Genomic DNA, 19553 nt, shown 5'->3' with positions numbered 1-19553 from the left:
AGGGTATCACCGAGTATGGCTGGGTATCTCCTAGTATGGCTGGGTATGGCAATTTATGGCAGGGTATTGCAGAGTATTGGCGGGGTATTGGCGGGGTACTACAGAGTAATAGCAGGGTACTGCAGAGTATTGGGGGGTACTCCAGAGTAATGGCAGGGTACTGCAGAGTAATGGGGGTTACTGCAGAGTAATGGGGGGTACTGCAGAGTAATGGCAGGGTACTGCACTGCAGAGTAATGGCGGGGTACTGCAGAGTAATGGCGGGTACTGCAGAGTAATGGCAGGGTACTGCACTGCAGAGTAATGGCGGGGTACTGCAGAGTAATGGCGGGGTACTGCAGAGTAATGGCGGGGTACTGCAGAGTAATGGCGGGTACTGCAGAGTAATGGCGGGGTACTGCACTGCAGAGTAATGGCGGGGTACTGCAGAGTAATGGCAGGGTACTGCAGAGTAATGGCGGGTACTGCAGAGTAATGGCAGGGTACTGCACTGCAGAGTAATGGCGGGGTACTGCAGAGTAATGGCGGGGTACTGCAGAGTAATGGCAGGGTACTGCAGAGTATGCACTGGTATTGCAGAGTATTGGCAGGGAATTGAGGGGTTAAATTCGGTGAGCAGCGATGTGGGCACTGCAGATGCAGCCCACATCGCTGCTGACACCGATCTCTTTTCCCTCCGCTGTACCGATCGGTACAGAGAGGGGAGGGAGGAACCGGCGTCATAACATGACGCCGGTTTGTTTACAAGTGATCACTCCGTCATTTGACGGAGCGATCACGTGGTAAACGGCCGCTATGAGCGGCCGTTTACCGTGATCCGTGATGCGCCGGGTCCTGTGGACCCGGCGGTCACGGATGCTCTCGAGTGCGCACACCTCGGGGCGCGCGAGAGCAGAATTCTGGGAGGCCGTTAATTAACGGCCTCTCAGAGTTAAACAACCGCCCTGAAGCCGTTAATCGGCAATGGGCAGTTGTTAAGTGGTTAAAGCTAGATCACTAGCTATATAGGTGAGGTGAATATAGTGGTGTATACTGCAGTCAGGGCACAGACAACAACCACTACACAGCAGCAAGATAGGAAATTAGCCAAAAACTATTGGTGTGTAACTGTGTTGAAGGTACACAGAACACCCACTGCTTCAGATGCTAACACACTACACGAGGCCGCCTCAAAGGCGGCCTTATATAGTGTGGGGCGTGCACTACACAGCCTGAGCTATGATTGGCCACAGGCAGGATGCCTGTGGCCAATCATGGCTCTCCCCGCTGCTGGCGCTGCGATTGGCCAAGCATGCGGGGTCACAGTGCATGCTTGGCCAATCATGAGGCAGCAATGCACTGCGCCACCGCAGTGCATTGTGGTCCGCGCGCGCGCCACTCGAATTTTGACGCGAATGGCCAAAACGTTCGGAATTCGCCGAACACCCGAACAGCCAATGTTCGAGTCGAACGTACGTTCGACTCGAACACGAAGCTCATCCCTACTTATGAGGCTAGGGCTACTGATTTTGTGAGGAAACCCTATGCTGGATGTCCATTTTGTCTTAATGATAATATTTCTTGATAAAGGGGACATCCCGAAGAGAGCACAGATAGCAACTGTGCACCCTTAAAGCTAAATTCCAGGAATTCAGCACCTTTGTAAAAAGTGAAGGCAAACTATGAGTTAAGTCCAAGGAGGTGCATGACATTGCCTGGGCCTAGCGCTATTATTTACATCTGACAAGTTAATGAACTTCTGGAAGATGTTTTATTTCCAAGAGCCTGATGCTAATGCTTCAAGGGTGTCACAATGAGAAATGCTTCATCACTTATTTCCTTGCAAGTGCTAGTTAAGGCTATAGCATCGACCTCAGCCATCATCTTTAAGAAGCCTCTTATATCTTTCTGAGCATTAAAAGTTTTTCATGTATAGTTGGTTTGGTATATATGGATGACTGGTACCATTTGGGATGTACATAATGTCTTTGTGTCATTTTAACCATGAGATGCATGCCAAACGTTGAATTAAGTGCTTTTGTTCTTGTACTCAGTAGAGGCTAACTGTAGTGTCCTCTATGTCCTCCAGGAGAAGAAACGACCCATGTCTTTGATGAAAATCTTTCTTGTCTGCTTCCTGGCATGCCTAATAACCACGGCGATCGGGGTTCTAATATTATCTCTGGTCTACCTGGTTCATTTTAACCCAAGAAGCTCCCAACAGATGAATAATCCAGCCCCTGATATGGACAAAAGTCCATCACAGTCTGGTGGAGGTGGTAGCAACATCACCATTGTCAACCAAGTAGAGCCTCGCTACAGCTTCATGAGCCAGCTCAGTAAATCTAAGGTAAGGTGCACCAGAAAGTAAAACTATGGTGGAAGTATCTGGGAACTCATGTAAATATGTATAGCATGCACTGTCTGCTTAACACTTAGCAATTCCTTGGAACAAAATAACCCTTCTGAGTTGCTGTAAAAAAAAACAAAAAAAAAAAACAGTATTCGTTAGATCATATATGTCAAACACAAGACCCGCTGGCTGAATCCAGCCTGCCAGGCCTTGTCATGTGGCCCTCCATGCCACTACCTCCAGCTCTGACCCTCTACTCCTGTTCCCCACTATCACTTGTAAACACAGAAGCCTCCTGCATGTACTCATGGAGGGGCACGGCAGGGACAGCTCTCCAGAATCTAGAAAGAGAACGATCTTCCTGCAAGGTGAGGCAGAGCCACCTACACAGTGAAGTATGTAGGAGAGAGGGATGCAAGGAAGCTTTGTGAAGGGGGTTGGAGTTGCACACTGTGCATAGCGCACCCCTAAACCCTGCACTCTGTACACAGCACACCAGTGAACTCTGCACTCTATATGTAATACACTCCAGAACCCTAATCCTGTACATAGTGCACCCCTTAACCCTGCATTCTGTACATAGCGCACCCCTTAACCCTGCAGTCTGTACATAACACTCCTGAACCCTGCCCTCTGTACCTAGCGCACCCCTAAACCCTGCACTCTGTACATCGTGCACTCCTGAAGTTTGCAATTTGGGCATAGGGCACCCCTGGAACTGCATGAACACTGAAGAGCCGGCACTTCTGGAAGTTCAGTCTTGTATCTTTATTTCATATGACCATGTTCTAAAGAACACACAGATGCGTTTCTGCACAAGCCTTGTCCACAGCACATTCTAAAGTGAAACACTTGACATACATATATACAGACAAGGAGATGGTAAAGTTCCCTCCCTCCAATTAGGTGATGTCCTCAATTAGAGCATGAGTAGCATGACCGCGCAATTGTCATTTAAAGTGCGACAGCGCTGAAAGCTGAAAAATGGCCTGGTCAGTAAGTGTCTTGTAGGCAAATGGTTAAATAATTGTGAAATCCAAAAACAATTTCAATATTTTCAGTAAAGTTTCTTCTTCTGATTCTCTCTGCTCAAACTAACATATCTCATCAGGTCCATGCTGGTCTATATGCAACAAGGCCATTTTAACCACTTCCAACATTATTTAACCAATTGTACTGTAGATTACAAAAAGGACCACATAAAATAGATGAAGAAATCCCAACAGTGCAGACGTGTCGCAGGTCACTGCTGTCTGTGTGTGTCAGATTTGAAATATTACATCATATCAGAGGTTACACACAATATTCTCTGTATGCAGTGACCTAGCATGCTCCTGGCTTCTGTCACACAATAAGTAAAATGATGTCGGCACTTCTAGACCTCCAGAAATATCTGAAGGGCTTTAAAATGCACAAGCTGGTTCTTGTTCTCCATCCAGGACATCTAGATCCCAGATCCTCTCAGATCCCCTGGTTTCTTCACATTATTGCCGTTCGTTGGTTGTGCAAACATAGCGCAACATAAGAACTGCAGCCAGGATACAAATTGAAGTAATGAATATACTGTATATATATATATATATATATATATATATATATATATATATATATATAAATATGTATATGTATTATTTTTTTTGGGGGGGGGGGGGGTGTTGTTTTGTAGGTAAAAAAAAAAAAACATAAATGGTTGGGCCTTGTAGCAGGTTATTATAGCCCAATTGAACTCTCCACTTAAAGCAGAGTTTCTCCCCCCCCCCCCCCTCAGAAATTAAAAGTTAGAAGCTACACATACTGCAGCTGCTGACTTTTAATATTAGACACTTACCTGTCCTGGAATCCAGCAATGTCGGCACCCCAGCCGATGTTACCCTCAGCTCTCGGGTGCTGCTGCCGACATTCGTAGTAAGGGAACCCGACAGCCGGATCCCTATTGCGTTTGCACAAAGCATGCTGAATGCTTTCTGAATGGGTGAAGGGGGGCCAAACTTCTGAGTGATAAAAAAAATGATCCTGTTGCCTTAAAGCATGTTATGCAGCACTGTGCTTATGCTGTGTAATTTCCCCCCCTGTATAACCTAAAATACCTGGCTGATCCTGCCTGGTTTGCCCTTCCCCCTGTAAACTAACCACGGTTTATCATGGCTGCTGAGCCCTGACACCGTGGTCAGTTTACATCATCCAAGTTCATCTGCAGCTCTTCTCTGTCCTCTCCCCCGTCCTTTCCCCTTCCCTGCTTGTCAGCTTGCTTCATCCACTCCCCAGCCCTCCCCTCCTGCTGCAATCATAACACATTGCTACAATCCCCTCTGCTATATTAAATAATGTCCCAGTGCATGTGTTTTTAAACATAAATGCTGTACCTCATTTCATAGCACCGATTGGCGCTCACGTGACTGGTCGCTTCTCTTCTCCCCCTCCCCTCCACACCCTGGCTGACGTTAGCCACCCACTGTAGCTGTCAGATCAGGAGAGGGAGCAGCGGCCGGTCACGTGAGTGCTGATCAGAGCTATGAAATGAGGTACACGGCATTTAAAAAAAAAAAAAACACACGCACTGGGGACATTTTTTAATATAGCAGGAGGATTGTCCTTGTGTGGCTTAACAACCACTTTAAATCAGCTAAATACATTTCAGGTGCATTAAAACACAAGGAATTCAAAGTTTTAAGCCCCATACACACTATCAGATTTTCTGCAGATTTTTGTCTTCAGATTTATCAAAACCATGTGCAAGGGCCTGCCTGATTGCCAGGGCCATCTTTAATATTGATTGGACCTTGGGCAAAACTTTTCTTGGGCCCCGCAATGCAGTTTGGATTTCCACCTGCCCTGAGACATACAATAAATAGCACCTAGACTCAAAATCAGTTTACTGAATCAGATCAGGCAGCTATTGCGATTGGTTGCCAGAGGTTACAGTGTATCATTACTGCTCACTGACTGGTTGCTAGAGGTTACAGAACAAGATTTTTGCTTGTTGATTGGTTGCTAGAGATTACTGTGGATATGACCTCAGGAGGGCATGATATACATATCAATGCCACCAGCCGCTAATATTTACATATGAATGCCACTGCTATTTACATATGAATGCTGGTAATGTACATGTAAACAGAGGGTCTGCAGGTAAGTCATCTGTACACAACAATAGGGCAGAGTTGGGCAGCATTAGTAGCAGCACTTTACACTCAGATATCAGGACACAGCACAGGACTAAAACCTCAAGGGACGAGAGAATTTAAACCAGGATAGTTGGCAAGTATGAGGCAGCTGCTTTGGGCCCCACAACAATGACAGGGCCCAGGGCAGCTGCCCCTTTTTGCCCTGCCTTAAAAACAGCCCTGCTGATTACATACAAATTGAAAACTAAGGTTTGACCTCATATTATATGGTTTTAGTAAATCTGAAGGCAAATCAGCAGAAAATCTGATAGTGTGTATGGGGCTTTACAGGTCCTGTCATGCTTTTTTTTTCTATTACAAGGGATGTGTACATTCCTTGTGATAGGAATAAAAGTGATCCAAATGTTTTTTTTTTAAAAAGGACAGTATCAAAATAAAAAATAAATGGTAAAATAAATAAGAACAATTTTTTTTTAAAGTCCCCCGTCCCACCGAGCTCGAGCGCAGAAGCAAACGCATACGTACTTCGTGCTCGCATATGAAAATGGTGTTCAAACCACACATGTGAGGTATCACCGCAATCGTTAGAGCGAGAGGAATATTTCTATCACTAGATCTTCTTTGTATCTCAAAACTGGTAACCTGCAGAACATTTTAAACGTCGCCAATGGAGATTTTTAAGTGCCAAAGTTTGTCAGCATTCCAATTTTGAAGCGTGACATGTTGGTTATCAATTTGCTCGGTGTAACATTATCTTTCACAATATAGAAAAAAATTGGGCTAATTTTACTGTTGTCTTATTTTTTTAACTCAAAAACTTGTATTTTTTCCCAAAAATTTGACCACTGCGCAAATACTGCCATTTTATTCTCTAGGGTGTCTGAAAATTATATATATAATTTTTGGGGGTTCTAAGTAATTTTCTAGCAAAAAAATAATATTTTAACTTGTAAACAAGTGTCAAAAAGAGGCTCGGTCCTTAAAGTGGTGAAGGATTTTCCATTTTAATCATAGATACACTTTACATCTGCTGCTTAGATTACTGATACAGGTGACCAAAAAAGTTGAAATAACAGAAAAATGTGGGCACAATGTATTGTAGTTGCCGACCCACTTTTCCATCTACCCAAGGAATTATCACAAATTTTGCTACCGTGTCTATATATTTATACAGTGTATATGGGAAAGTTCTTGGCTATTATCATGCAGTGGGGAATCTTTTATTTTATATTTAGTCACCCTTTATTACTAATTAACATCAAATGCAATTTTTAATGTGAAGTGAATATACAAAATTCTTTTTTGACATTTTTAGGAATTCAAATTTGAAGGTGGCGCTATACAGTGGGCCCGCTATAGAAACAACCCAAAAGAATATGCGAACGATAATGAGAAGGAATTTGGCATCAGCATTAACAGTCATGAGTCCAAAACGACTGTCGGTACACTGAGGATTGTCAGCCAAGGATTGAGAGCGCCACACTGGCACTTTAATGCCAACGAGCATGGATTCCTGATACAGGTACATGACATTTACCCTAGACGCCCAAATCACTGTCCTGGAGACCCAACAGAAAGGGGGAGGAAGTTCCATGATTGACAGCTGTCACCAGGAGAGTTGTCCTCAATAGGAGACCTCCTCACTAATGCCGGCTATAGACTCTTCGAATCTCAGCTGGTTCAGAAAAGATTCAAACCATATATGGGCAGGCTGAATATACCAACTTGGGTACAACCAGCCTGCTGGATTTTACCTACAGTTATTGCTAGCGGCTCGTATAGCTGTTAGCAATAATCACTTCTACTTTTGTGGATGCCCCCCCCACCCCTTACCGGGAGAAGACAATGGCATGGTGGGAAGGATTCCTGCATCAACACTGTCTGTCTTGATGGGGGAATTAAGAAAATTTCTTTCCTGAGTTTAGATGAAAGTTGGGTATCAATTTACTCGGCGGAACATTATCTTTCACAATATAAAAGAAAATTGGGCTAACTTTACTGTTGTCTTATTTTTTAATTCAAAAAAGTGTATTTTTTCCCCAAAAATTGTGCTTGTAAGACCGCTGCTCAAATATGGTGTGACAGCAAGTATTGCAATGACAATATGTTTGGGGGTTCTGAGTAATTTTCTAGCAAAGAAACCTGATTTTAACTTGTAATCACCAAATCTCAGAATGAGGCTCGGTCCATAAAGTGATTGTAAAGCTTTGTTTATGTAAAAAATAAAAATAACAAACATGTCATACATACCTCCACTGTGCAGCTCATTTTGCACAGAGTGGCCCCGAACACCATCTTCTGGGGTCCCTCGGCGGCTGTTGTGGCTTCTCCCCACATCAGATAACTCCCGAGTCCATCATTTGGTGTCCATAGTCACCGAATGCATGATTCAACCCCACCCCCCGTCACCCGTGTCATTGGAATTGATTGACAGCAGCGGGAGCCAATGGCTGCGCTGCTATCAATCTATCCAATCAAGAGCCGAGAACGCTGGGCAGAGGAAGAACGCGTCCCCACCGGATGAAGTTCCAGGGATCAGGTAAGTAAAATGGGGGTGTGGGGCTGAGAGGCCGGAGCTTGCCAGGTGTTTTTTCACCTTAATGCATAGGATGCACGAAACTCGGAAACGCGCGTGAATCATGCTAATAAATCAATAAATAATAAATAAATAATAAATAAATAAATAACAAATCAATAAAATAAATAATAAATCAATAAATAATAAAATCACGAGCTGGAACACAATGTTCCCACTACATATGTGAACAGAGCTTTATAGTTATCCTCAAAACAGCAGGTGATTGGAAAATTTCTAATGAGGATACCAGTTCCCCGACTACAGCTGTCTTAAACTGGCCATATACTAGTAGATTTTTGTGAATGAACATTCATATGAAAATTTTCATTATCTTTCGAGAACTTCATAAATGTTGTTTGAAAGTACTTTCATTTGCTTTTAACATCTATTGCAAAATATAATTTCTGGAGGTAAAATCGTTCAAGAACATTTTTCCTGGTCCTTCAAAGTTTCTCGTCACTCTAAACCAGCCTTTCTTAACCTTTTCAACACAGAGGAACCCTTGAAAAAGTTTTCCAGTCTCGGGGGAACCCCTGCTAAAAATTCTGATACATTAGTGTGATGGTCAGTGGGAAGAATGGTCCTTACACTTGTGGTCATTGGAAAGAATTACCTCCTTACAGATAGCTAAAAAGATCAATGGTGTCGGTGGGAACTTATTCGAGAGGCAGAAATGGCTCAATGCTGAAGGAACCTCTAGCAACCTCTGGAGGAACCCTGGTTGAGAATTGCTGTTCTAAACGTTAATTTGACCCTACTAACAATTAGAAAATCAAACAAACATTGTAAGAACAAAAAAAATTAACAAAATTCTTTCTGTTTATGACCAGCTACAGCATGGATTCACCCTCATTTTGGAGAGATTTCCTCTCACTTCCTGTTATGTCTCCAGGATGTGAAAGGAAATATCCTAAACAGAACAGAGACTGAAAAAAGAAAAATCTGACAAAAGATCTAACCCTTCTGTATTCTATCCAAAGTTTACAGATAACTAAAGAATTTGAGTTTAACAAAAATGTGTTCTCTCAGGGCAAGGCATGGATTGGGGTTATCGATGATGGCAACACTGTCACCACCTTCAATGTCACAGCTGGCCAGGTCATCTTCTTCCCAAAGAACACATTACATTGGGTGAAGAACGTTGGAGATGAAGATTGCCTCTTCCTTCTCTTCTTTAGCACCCATGATGAGCTGAAAACCCTTGATGTAGATGATGCTTTCTTTATGACACCAGAGGACATTGCTTCCCGATCTCTAAAGGTACACTTTAAAAAAAAAAAATGAAAATTAAACATTGAAATGGATCCAGGGAGTATGTACTACTGCTCAACATTTTTGTTTCTTATGCAGGTATAGCTGTTGCTAGACATGTGCAATGCGTTTTGTTCCAAATTCTTTTTTTAACTAATATTGACAAATTTGTTGATTCTGAAATAACAAAAACCCATTTAACAAATTTTTCTGAATATTCCAAAATTCGTAAATTTGTAAATTCAATAATTCGAAAATTTGTAAATTCGTAAATTCAAGCCTCTGAAAACCCGAAAATTTGAAAATCTGAAATAATAACTAACTATTAAATTATAGGTATTGGAATTTCCTTTCAAATTTGGCTGTTAGTGAACGTAACGAATACAAATTTATCCGAATTTACGAATTATCCAAAATAACGAATGCCGTATCTAAATGAATGGAACGTAATGAATTAATAATAATAAATAATAATAGTAATACAAACTTTTTATTATTATTTATTATTCATTTTATTCCGCTCCATTGGTTTCGATGCAGCATTCGTTGTTACAGACAATTCGTAACTTCTGATAAATTCATATTCGTTACGTTCACTAACAGCCAAATTTGAAAGGAATAGTTATTTATTATTAGTTATTCTTTAGAATTTTCCGATTTTTGTTCTTTCTTATTTTCGGATTTTCTTTCTTATTTTCGGATTTACAAAATTCACGAATTTTCGAATTTACGAAATTACGAATTTACGAATTGCGATCATAACTAATGATGCGAAAAATTAAAAAGAAAAAACACAAAAAAAACCTGAATGTAACTAAAATTTTTCGACAGTGCACATGTCTAGCTGTTGCTGATCTGTTCATGAAAAAAAAAATGAACAAGAAAGCGTTTGATAGGAAGACCTTAGTTTAAATTAGGAGTGCCAAACTCAATTTCATTGTGGGCTGCATCAGCATTACCCAAGAAAAAATGTAGCGCTCAGCACAATATCAATAAACACCTGAAGTGTTTTGATAGTGAGTCCAACATTGAAACTATTCAAAAGAAACAACCATAGAATAGTTCTTATGAAGAAGTATCAAATGATAGGATTATTAGAAAGTATCTGGGAAGTTCTTGATGAGGTAATTTGTGAATTTGTTTCATAGATGAAAGACTTAATACTCCAGAGGCAGTTATAAATATTTTTTGAAGTCCACCATTTGAATTGGAGGGGTTCATGAAATCCTGGTAAAAACATCAGGTTACGTACGATTGGTAATAGGGGAGCATAAGGACACATTAAATTACTTTTAAATTTGTATTTATCCCAAATTAACATGGAATGCTTGATAATGGGGTTATGAATAGGTTTTCTAAATTTTCTTAGGAATCCATAGAACAGTATCAGTCCTCTATTTTTTTTAGTTTGGAAAAGAGCGTATTTTTCTTTCTTATGTCCCGTACACACGAGCGGATTTTCCATCGGAAAAACTTGGATGTTTTTTTTCAACGGAATTCCGCTCAAGTTTGTTTTTCACACAAAAGTTCTCTGAACTTTCGACTATCAAGAACGCGGTGACGTACAACACTATGGTGAGCCGAGAAAATTAAGTTCACTGCTTCTGAGCATGCGTCAAATTGTTTCCGAGCATGCGTAGGAATTTTGCGCGTTGGAATTTGTACAGGTGATCGGAATTTCCGATCTGAACTTTTTCTGACTGAAAAATAGAGAACCTGCTCTCAATCTTTTGCTGGCTGGAATTTTTCCAGCAAAAGTGCGATGGAGCATACACACAGTCAGAATTTCTGACCAAAAGCTCACATCCAACTTTTGTTGGCAGAGTGTGTGTATGGGGCTTCAGTGACAAAGGTCATCTTAAAGGGTAAGGAAACCTTTAAAAACATTTCCTTAATGTCTCTCTACCCTTTTTGCCCCCCCCCCCCCGAGCTAATATAACTCTCACAATCAAAGCTGCATAGTTACCCAGTTCTGGAACCCCATCCAGCTGCATCCAACCATGATATGTACCTAAGACCAGCAGCCAGTCTTCTTTTTGCCTGCACATCTCCTGAAAAGCAGAATAAATCCCTTTAGAAGTTAATTGGTTCTATTGAGCACGGGCAGAAAGCATATAGTACAGAACCTGCCTGGCCAGGGGTAAACTTTGCAGCTGGAAATTGCAGAACTAAATAAGTGTGAAGCATTGAATGAGGGACTGTGGGTCAGATTGAGTCAGATCATCTCAATGGGTGTGTGGGGGTGGGGGGTGGGGCATAAAGATAGGAAAACATTTTTTTCCAAAGTTTCCTCACTGTTTGATAACTAAATTACCATGATAACAGGCCCTTCTTGTATTGTTAAACTTTCTTTTTGATGCCACATTTCAGCCACGTGGTGGAGTGGAGTTCATCAGAACATTTAAGAGACCAGAGGAAGATCAAGCAATAAACCTCCCAGAAAATCTGGTGGAACTCATCCAGAAAGCTGATTATGTTCAGTATGATGAGTCTGACGTCTGGAAGTACTTTTATGACCTAAAAGGTAAAAATATATGCATTGAGCACAAGCAGCTTAATGACTACCTATACACTATATGCCAAAATATTTGTGGACACCCTGGCCATCACACCCTTATGAGCCTGTTTGGCATCCCATTCCAAAACCATTAGTATGAAGTTGCCTCCGATGTTCTAGGAAGCCTTTCCACTAAATTTAGAGACGAAAACAGAAGTTCTGATCTCTGTTCTTGTCCCAGATCAGTGACTCCAAATACTGATGCCAGAGGGCTGGCATGACAGTTATTCATCTACCCCGCAGTATTTTTCTCATGACAGGTTGGTTTTAAAAAGCTATAGCATATTGGTTACAAAAGGTACTACAGTCTCATTGACATGACATGTTGCCCAGAACTTGACAGAGTAAACTGGAGTATTTGTATCCCTGCCCCCAACAGGGGTTACAATTTAATGTCCCTACCACCGGCATTCAAGTCCATGCATTGCAGGACCAGTGTGGTTAGGAGCCAATTAGCCTACCCATAGATTTTTGGGATGTGGAAGGAAACCCATGGGAAGAACAAAACCCACCAAGAAGTTTAGATGAAAAAGCATAAAGGTTAAGAATGTAGAAGAGGCACCTGTGGATAAATGTATTACCCAGTTGAAGGAACAGTATAATGTTAGGACAAAAAGTCCTGAAGAATGTTTCTTGCTAATTAAATATTTATTTAAACACCAATGATCCATTTTGTGATGAATAGTCACTTACTCTAATAAAAGGTGTAATACGAATTCTATAACAAGTAAAAATGACAAATAAGAACAATGTGTGATAATAAATACCACGTAGAAATTATAAATAAGAACAATGTGTGATAAATCATTTTAATTTTATTAAATGTTAATTCATATTGTGCCTATATTATATATATATATATATATATATATATATATATATATATATATATATATATATATATATGAAAATAACTGTAACATTGGATATTATAAGTATCATATTCATGAACAGTATTATAAAAAATTAATAAAACCATAGTTATTTTTTTTTTTATATAAGCATGTATATTATTAAGTTCATATTTGATAAACTATCAATCATAACAGAGATAATTAATAAATTAATCATAATTGAGACAGCCGAAACACGGATAAAAAGTACAAATATATAAATATCTGAAAAGCATCATCAAGGTAAATTAATACAGTTATATGTTATAAAACAAACTCAGCTTGACTGGATACATGATTGGAATATGTAAGAAATGCTATCAAAAAGGATCAGAGTGATTACTCACGCATTGGATGAAAATGAAAATAGGTTTTTCGATGACGGGACTGAATTATATAATAAATGACATAAAAAATTGATTCTAGATGATTAAATAGGACTGAAAAATAAATCTAATGAACATGAATTAAAAAATATTTTTTGTAGAATTTTAATTTGTGGTTGATAAAACGAAAATAAATAATGAATGGTTAAAAATATAATAAAATAAATTAATCAAATGCAATAGGTGCGGTAATGGGAGTATACGATAGATAGAGAGATAGTAACTAGTGTAAATTCATGTAATCATAGGCTGAGCTGAATAACAGAATCATAAATCTAGGGCTATTATTTTTTGGGAATGAATATATTATATAGTTCGTTAGTAGGCTCATTCTATCATTTCGTTAACCCATCACAACTAATCATTTCAAGAGGAAAAATCCAAAATGCCCCTCTTGACTTAGTTTTCTAAATCTATTGCATAAAGCTATCATTTGTCGGAGGTTGATACATTCTCAATGGGGTGACTGGGGCTATCAATATATTTATTATGTAAAAGAGCATAATGCTTGGGTACACTGTGATTGAGAAACCCTTTAGCGATGTTCGTTCTCTGTTGTCCAGATTTATGATCGTGTTGTTCATCTCAGCTTATATTATCATTACACGAATATACGTCAGTTGCTATATCTTTATCTATCGCATGCTCCCTTTACCACACCTATGGTGTTTGATTTATTATTTATTGCTCATTTTATTACATTTATAACTATTTATTATTTATTTTCATGTCATCACCATGATTTCACATTCTAAATTTCAGATTTAATTTCTGATCGTCATATTTATTTCCTCATCCAGATTCTATACTTCACCACATGTCTTTTTTTTATTTCTTTCAGTCCGTTTCTTCTTATATACTTCAATTCTGTCACTAATTATATACTCCTTTTTTTGCATTGATCGTTCCATTTTTACGCTCAGCTAACTTTTTTTATACACTTTCTTATTTTATTTATTTTTATTATCTATAATTTTTATTATAGTTATTATATCTAATAGTCAGGTTTAATTTTCTATATTAGCTTAAGTAAAAAGTACAATGTCATTAAACTAAAGGACATTTGATTTAATTAATTATTGCACATTGTTCTTGATTGTAATATTTTATATATATATATATATATATATATATATATATATTTATATATTTATTTATTTTATTTTCCTTTTAATGGTTGAACTAGATGGACTTGTGTCTTTTTTTAAACCAGACACAAATTAGGCAAATTATTATTTGCCTAATTGTGCCTTGTGAGATTCACAATTGAGTTGCACAAACAATAGTTTATTACAGGAATGCAAGCATACCCAGTGCCTAATTAATCCGGGTGACTAAGTCCTCCTATCTGTATCTATGATTTCCCATCCATACAGGATTCAGGACTGATCCTGTTTGTAATGTTTACTTGTTATAGAATATGTGTTACACATTTTATATGCGGAAACAATCCTCTCAAAATATGTAATTTAATCATTTTAATAAACATTTCTTCATGCTTTTGGGGTGTACCCCTTTCTTCAAGGTCTAATACCCTGTCCACACGGTTGGACATTCCGACGACAAAATCAGTCGGATTTTTTCTGACGGATTTTGACCCAAACTTGTCTTGTATACACACGGTCACACAAAGTTGGCGGAAAATCCGATCGTTCAGAACGAGGTGACGTAAACCACGTACGACGGGACTATAAAGAGGGAGGTAGCCAAAAGATTTCACCTCGTAATTTATTCTGAGCATGCGTGGCACTTTGTCCATTGGAATTGTCTACACATGATCAGAATTTAAATGATCGGATTTTGTTGTGTGTGTGTCGGAAATTCCAATGGAAAAAGTCCAATGGAGCCCACACACGATCGGATTTTCTGACAACACGATCCAATTGTACATCCGACTGTGTGTACAGGGCATTAGAGTACGACTTGGAACACCCCGAAAGCTTGTCCTGAAAATATGGACAAGATATAATAAATATGGATAAAATATGGATGTTAGTGCAAACAAAAATAAATAAAAAAGAGGATCAAGGACAATACTCAGTTGTTTTTTTATCAACATTCTTCAGGACTTTTTGTCCTAACATCATACATTACCTTCAACTGTGTAATAAATTTATCCACGGGTGCCTCAAAATAGTAGCAAACTTTTACTTTTTTTTCCATCTACACCAAGTTCATCTAATCCTCCTAATGTTGCCAAAGTGGATCTAGGATTGGACCACCCCAAGCACTGCCTGCCTTTACACACACATAAACTTTAATGGCATCCCAGTCTTAGTCAGTAGGGTTCAATATTGAGTTGGCCCACCCTTTGCAGCTATGCCAGCTTCAACTACTCTGGGAAGGCTGTCCACAAGGTTTAGGAGTGTGTCTATGGGAATGTTTGACCATTCTTCCAGACGCGCATTTGTGAGGTCAGGTACTGATGTGAACGAGAGGGCCTTCCTCGCAGCCTCCGCTCTAATTCATCCTAAAGGTGTTCTATTCAGTTGAGGTCAGGGCTCTGTGTAGACCAGTCAAGTTCCTTCACCCCAAACTCACTCATCCATGTCTTTATGGACCTTGCTAGAACAGGAAGGGGCCATCCCCAAACTGTTCCTTTAAAGTTGGGAGCATGAAATATCTTGGTATGCTGATGCCTTAAGAGTTCCCTTCACTGGAACTAAGGTGCCAAGGCCAACCCCTGAAAAACAACCCCACACCATAATCCCCCCTCCATCAAATTATTTAGACCAGTGCACAAAGCAAGGTCCATAAAGACATGGATGAGCACATTTGGGGTGGAGGAACTTGACTTGACTGGCCTGCATAGAGTCCTGACCTCAAGAACACCTTTGGGATGAATTAGAGTGGAGACTGTGAGCCAGGCCTTCTTGTCCACATCAGTGCCTGACCTCACAAGGGCGCTTCTGGAAAAATGGTCAAACATTCCCCATAGACACACTCCTAAACCTTGTGGACAGCCTTCCCAGAAGAGTTGAAGCTGTTATAGCTGCAATGGGTGGGCCAACTCAATATTGAACCCTACAGACTAAGACTGGGATGCCATTAAAGTTCATGTGCGTGTAAAGGCAGGCATCCCAATACTTTTGGTAATATATTGTATCTTCCATAAACATCCATCAGAGGCTGCGTATACCATTCTTTATGATCACTTGCAACCTTGCCAGATCTACATTATAAAATGTTATTCTTTATGTTGCTATGTTTTTTTTTATCACAAAGTACTACACCATAAGGGCCATCGCGGTTTCCCTCTTTTTTCCTTTTCATGTAAATGTTCCATTCCCTCACTCTGAGAACCCCAAAATGAGATACAAATTCCAACCAGATGTCCATGCTAAGAACTGAATGCACTGCAAGGAAATATTCTTGAAGCCTAATTCCAGCCAAATGTCTTTCATTCATTTTGGATAAGTCCATTTTTTTTTTCTGTGACTCCGCATATTTTTTGTATTTATTCCCTACCTGTTTAGCACCCATACAAAAAATATGGGGAGCCCTTGTCACCAATGCAAGAAGGAATAGACAGCACTAAAATCGTTGTGAGACTGTATATGACCCTGTCTCCTTCTACCAAAATGAGTTTAAGGTAGTGTCCCCGATAGAGAGATTTCCCATCACTTCTTGTCCCAGCAGAAGGGGAATCTTCAAAAACGGTAGGGCAATAAAAACCTTCCAGAGGCTCAAATTTTTCCTGGCTTAAACCAAAATGAAACAAAAAGTTATGGCTGGAGTTTAACCATTCTGATGCCAAAAATGGTCGCTTCTTCACCTTCTCTCTCCTCCCTCTCACTTCTACACCTTCCCTCAGTAGTAAATAGCATTTTTACAACCTTGCACGTTTTGAGGGTGCCATGCATAGGCGGCTAGGCCCATCCACAGGAGTTTCTGATCTTTTGCTGATCTTTTCTTCTATTTTTATTTATTTCATCATACCGTAAACAGCCTCTGTATGACAGCTGCATGATTAATGTAGTACTGAATCCATTTTTTTTTGCAGAAATATTATTTTATATTTTAAAAAAAAATACTTTTAAACACAAATACTTTAGTTTTAGTTAGCCAGTGCGGCTCTTCTGCTTGATTCCGAGCATGCGTGGAACTTTTTACGTCAGAATTGTGTACACACGCTCGGAATTTTCGGCTAGTTTTGTTATCGGAAAATTTGAGAACCAGATCTCAAACATTTTGTCGGAAATGCTGACAGCAAATGTCCGATGGAGCATACACATGGTCAGGATTTCCGACTACAAGCTCACATCCAACATTTGTTGTCGAGAATTCCGACTGTGCGTACGCAGCATAAGTCATATGTTCTCCTCCTCAGGACTACATGTTCTATCATCCCGAGCACCAGGGTGCAAGGATGCTCCCTTTTAATCTTGGGTTATCTGTGCATAATGGCGCAGAATCCTCCTCATGGCAGCATCCAGTCCTCCCCAGGAGTGCAAATGGCAGAATGGCTCCAGCGGGCCTCCACAGGAACCTGGAAGCCAAGGGGCCATCCTGAAAGGAACTGAGTGAAACTACAGGAAAAGTTCCTTTCACGTGGACTATCCAATCAGGTCCAACTGCCAGTTTTTCAGGTGGACCTGATCAGAAGGTCCGGTCTATCCAGATCCAGGAAGAAGAAAAAAAAGAACTGCATTCTTTTCCCATTTTCTGGACCTAAACGTGATGGATTGGTGGTAACCTGATGCAAGCAGAAACAAGTCAATTTACATCCGGCACCCTATAGAGCCATCACGGGTCTGCCACAGGCTGCTATCAAAATGTATCAAAAAGTGATTTGGACACGTATGTTACAAATCTGACATCTGTCCTGTTCAGCTCTGAATCAGCAGATGATCTTCTTATGAATCCACTGCTGAACAGAGTGGCCCCACGTGAAATGAATCTAAAACATGAAGGAACTGCACACGATATAAGTTTTGAGGTCAATCACTTAAAAAAATTAAGCATTTAATATCACTTTATGGAAGCCCTCACTTTTTTTTGCCATAAAGAAGGGTAATTTTTGTTCATTATTATGCATTTCTATTTTTCAAAGTGCTGGAAAATATCAGTGGCTCACATCTATCAACTGATGCTTGCTTAGCCATTATTGCTTAACTGCTGACCATTACTCTACACCAGCCATTCTCTATCAGGATCCCGTGGAACCCTAAGGTTTCTCCAGAAGTAGTTAGGGGTTCCGTGAGCTGTGGCTAACTGACCTCCTATGTGATGATGCCTGCATAGTTCCAGGTCCTATACCCCTTGTCATAGCCAGAGCCACCATGACTGTAAGGGAACTCAATTCCCATTGACTACCACCAACAGAAGGGGTATTTTCCCAAAGACCACCAATGAACAAATTTTAACAGGGATTCCCTGAAACCTGAAAATTATTGCAAGGATTCCTTTTGGGGTAAAAAAGTTGATAAAGGCTGCTCTACGCAATTATTCCTAATTTGGATCTCTGACCTACTGTCTGCATTGCTAAGCTATCTAGCGAGAGGTCATTTTGGATCCCAGATGGGCCAAACGCAGCATTATAAGCCCAGTTGAGAACTTATACTGTAGGATAACTGGGCTGCACACGATCTGTATTTACATCCTGCGCTGGCTCAGTGTCCTGAAAAAGGTCAACGCAACATGTTGTAATATTTTCCTTACTGAGCTGAGCTATGCATTACCTGGAAACTATGAATAGGGATTTTATTTAGCTGAGAAAGAGCAGATGTCAGCGAAGGGGGATTGTCTCACTTTTCATTGCACTTATAGAGAAAAATGCTGACATACTTCTAAGTTAGCTGTAATGTTTTTCTATGTGATAATTATTTTACTACTAATCCAAGGGCAAAGATGAGGAAATACTTTGGTGCACTTCTCCTTAGAGTGGACTACTCAGTTATTTTATTATTCAGTACACAAGAGTTAAAGCTGAACTCCAGGTATGGATTTTATTACTTAGTTATATCGTTAACAGCTTGGACCAGCGTAGGGATGGATCTGCCATACTTGTGGGATCGCTGTGTGCAAAATCACTCTAGCAGTTAACCAGTACTACAGTGATCACCGCAGTCTTCCGTGGTCCATGCCAGGCAACTGCCATTCACAGGACGCCTTGCATTTTTTACTTTTAATGAAAATCTTCAGCGCACCACCTTGTCCAGTCAGAGAATTATTTTCATTCAGAAATATGAAAGGCATTCTATAAATGGCTCCCGTGCCAAGTGAGCGACCCCCTGTGGTCACTATGAAGAAGGGCAGCCATTCAGCACAGGACCCTGAAGACAATGGTGATCACTGCAGCATTGACAACTACTACAGTAATTCTACGCTTCCACCTTGGTCCCATAGGTATGTCACATGCATATGGCCAGGCCGCACCACTGTGACTATGTAGTACAATCCATTGTGACCCTTGACTGCTTTGTGTGCCG

The 19553-nt window shown here is 40.1% G+C and overlaps 1 protein-coding gene across 1 annotated transcript in view; it reads left to right on the top strand.

Moving 5' to 3' along the window:
• The window catches only part of LOC143941060 (oxalate decarboxylase OxdD-like), a 45338-nt gene that overhangs the window by 14397 nt on the left and 11388 nt on the right, over positions 1-19553 (top strand). The window contains exons 2-5 of the mRNA XM_077462988.1: positions 2069-2329; positions 6773-6979; positions 9065-9295; positions 11657-11810. Coding sequence (XP_077319114.1) covers positions 2069-2329; positions 6773-6979; positions 9065-9295; positions 11657-11810 — 853 coding nt within the window. The remainder of the gene's footprint in view (positions 1-2068; positions 2330-6772; positions 6980-9064; positions 9296-11656; positions 11811-19553) is intronic.

Source organism: Lithobates pipiens, unplaced genomic scaffold (assembly GCF_037356315.1).
Source record: "Lithobates pipiens isolate NorthernLeopardFrog02 unplaced genomic scaffold, aLitPip1_a1.2 Scaffold_3, whole genome shotgun sequence".
Taxonomy (NCBI): Eukaryota; Metazoa; Chordata; class Amphibia; order Anura; family Ranidae; genus Lithobates; species Lithobates pipiens.
The sequence above is the reverse complement of the archived record's forward strand: the minus strand, read 5'-3'. Positions and strand labels throughout refer to the sequence as shown.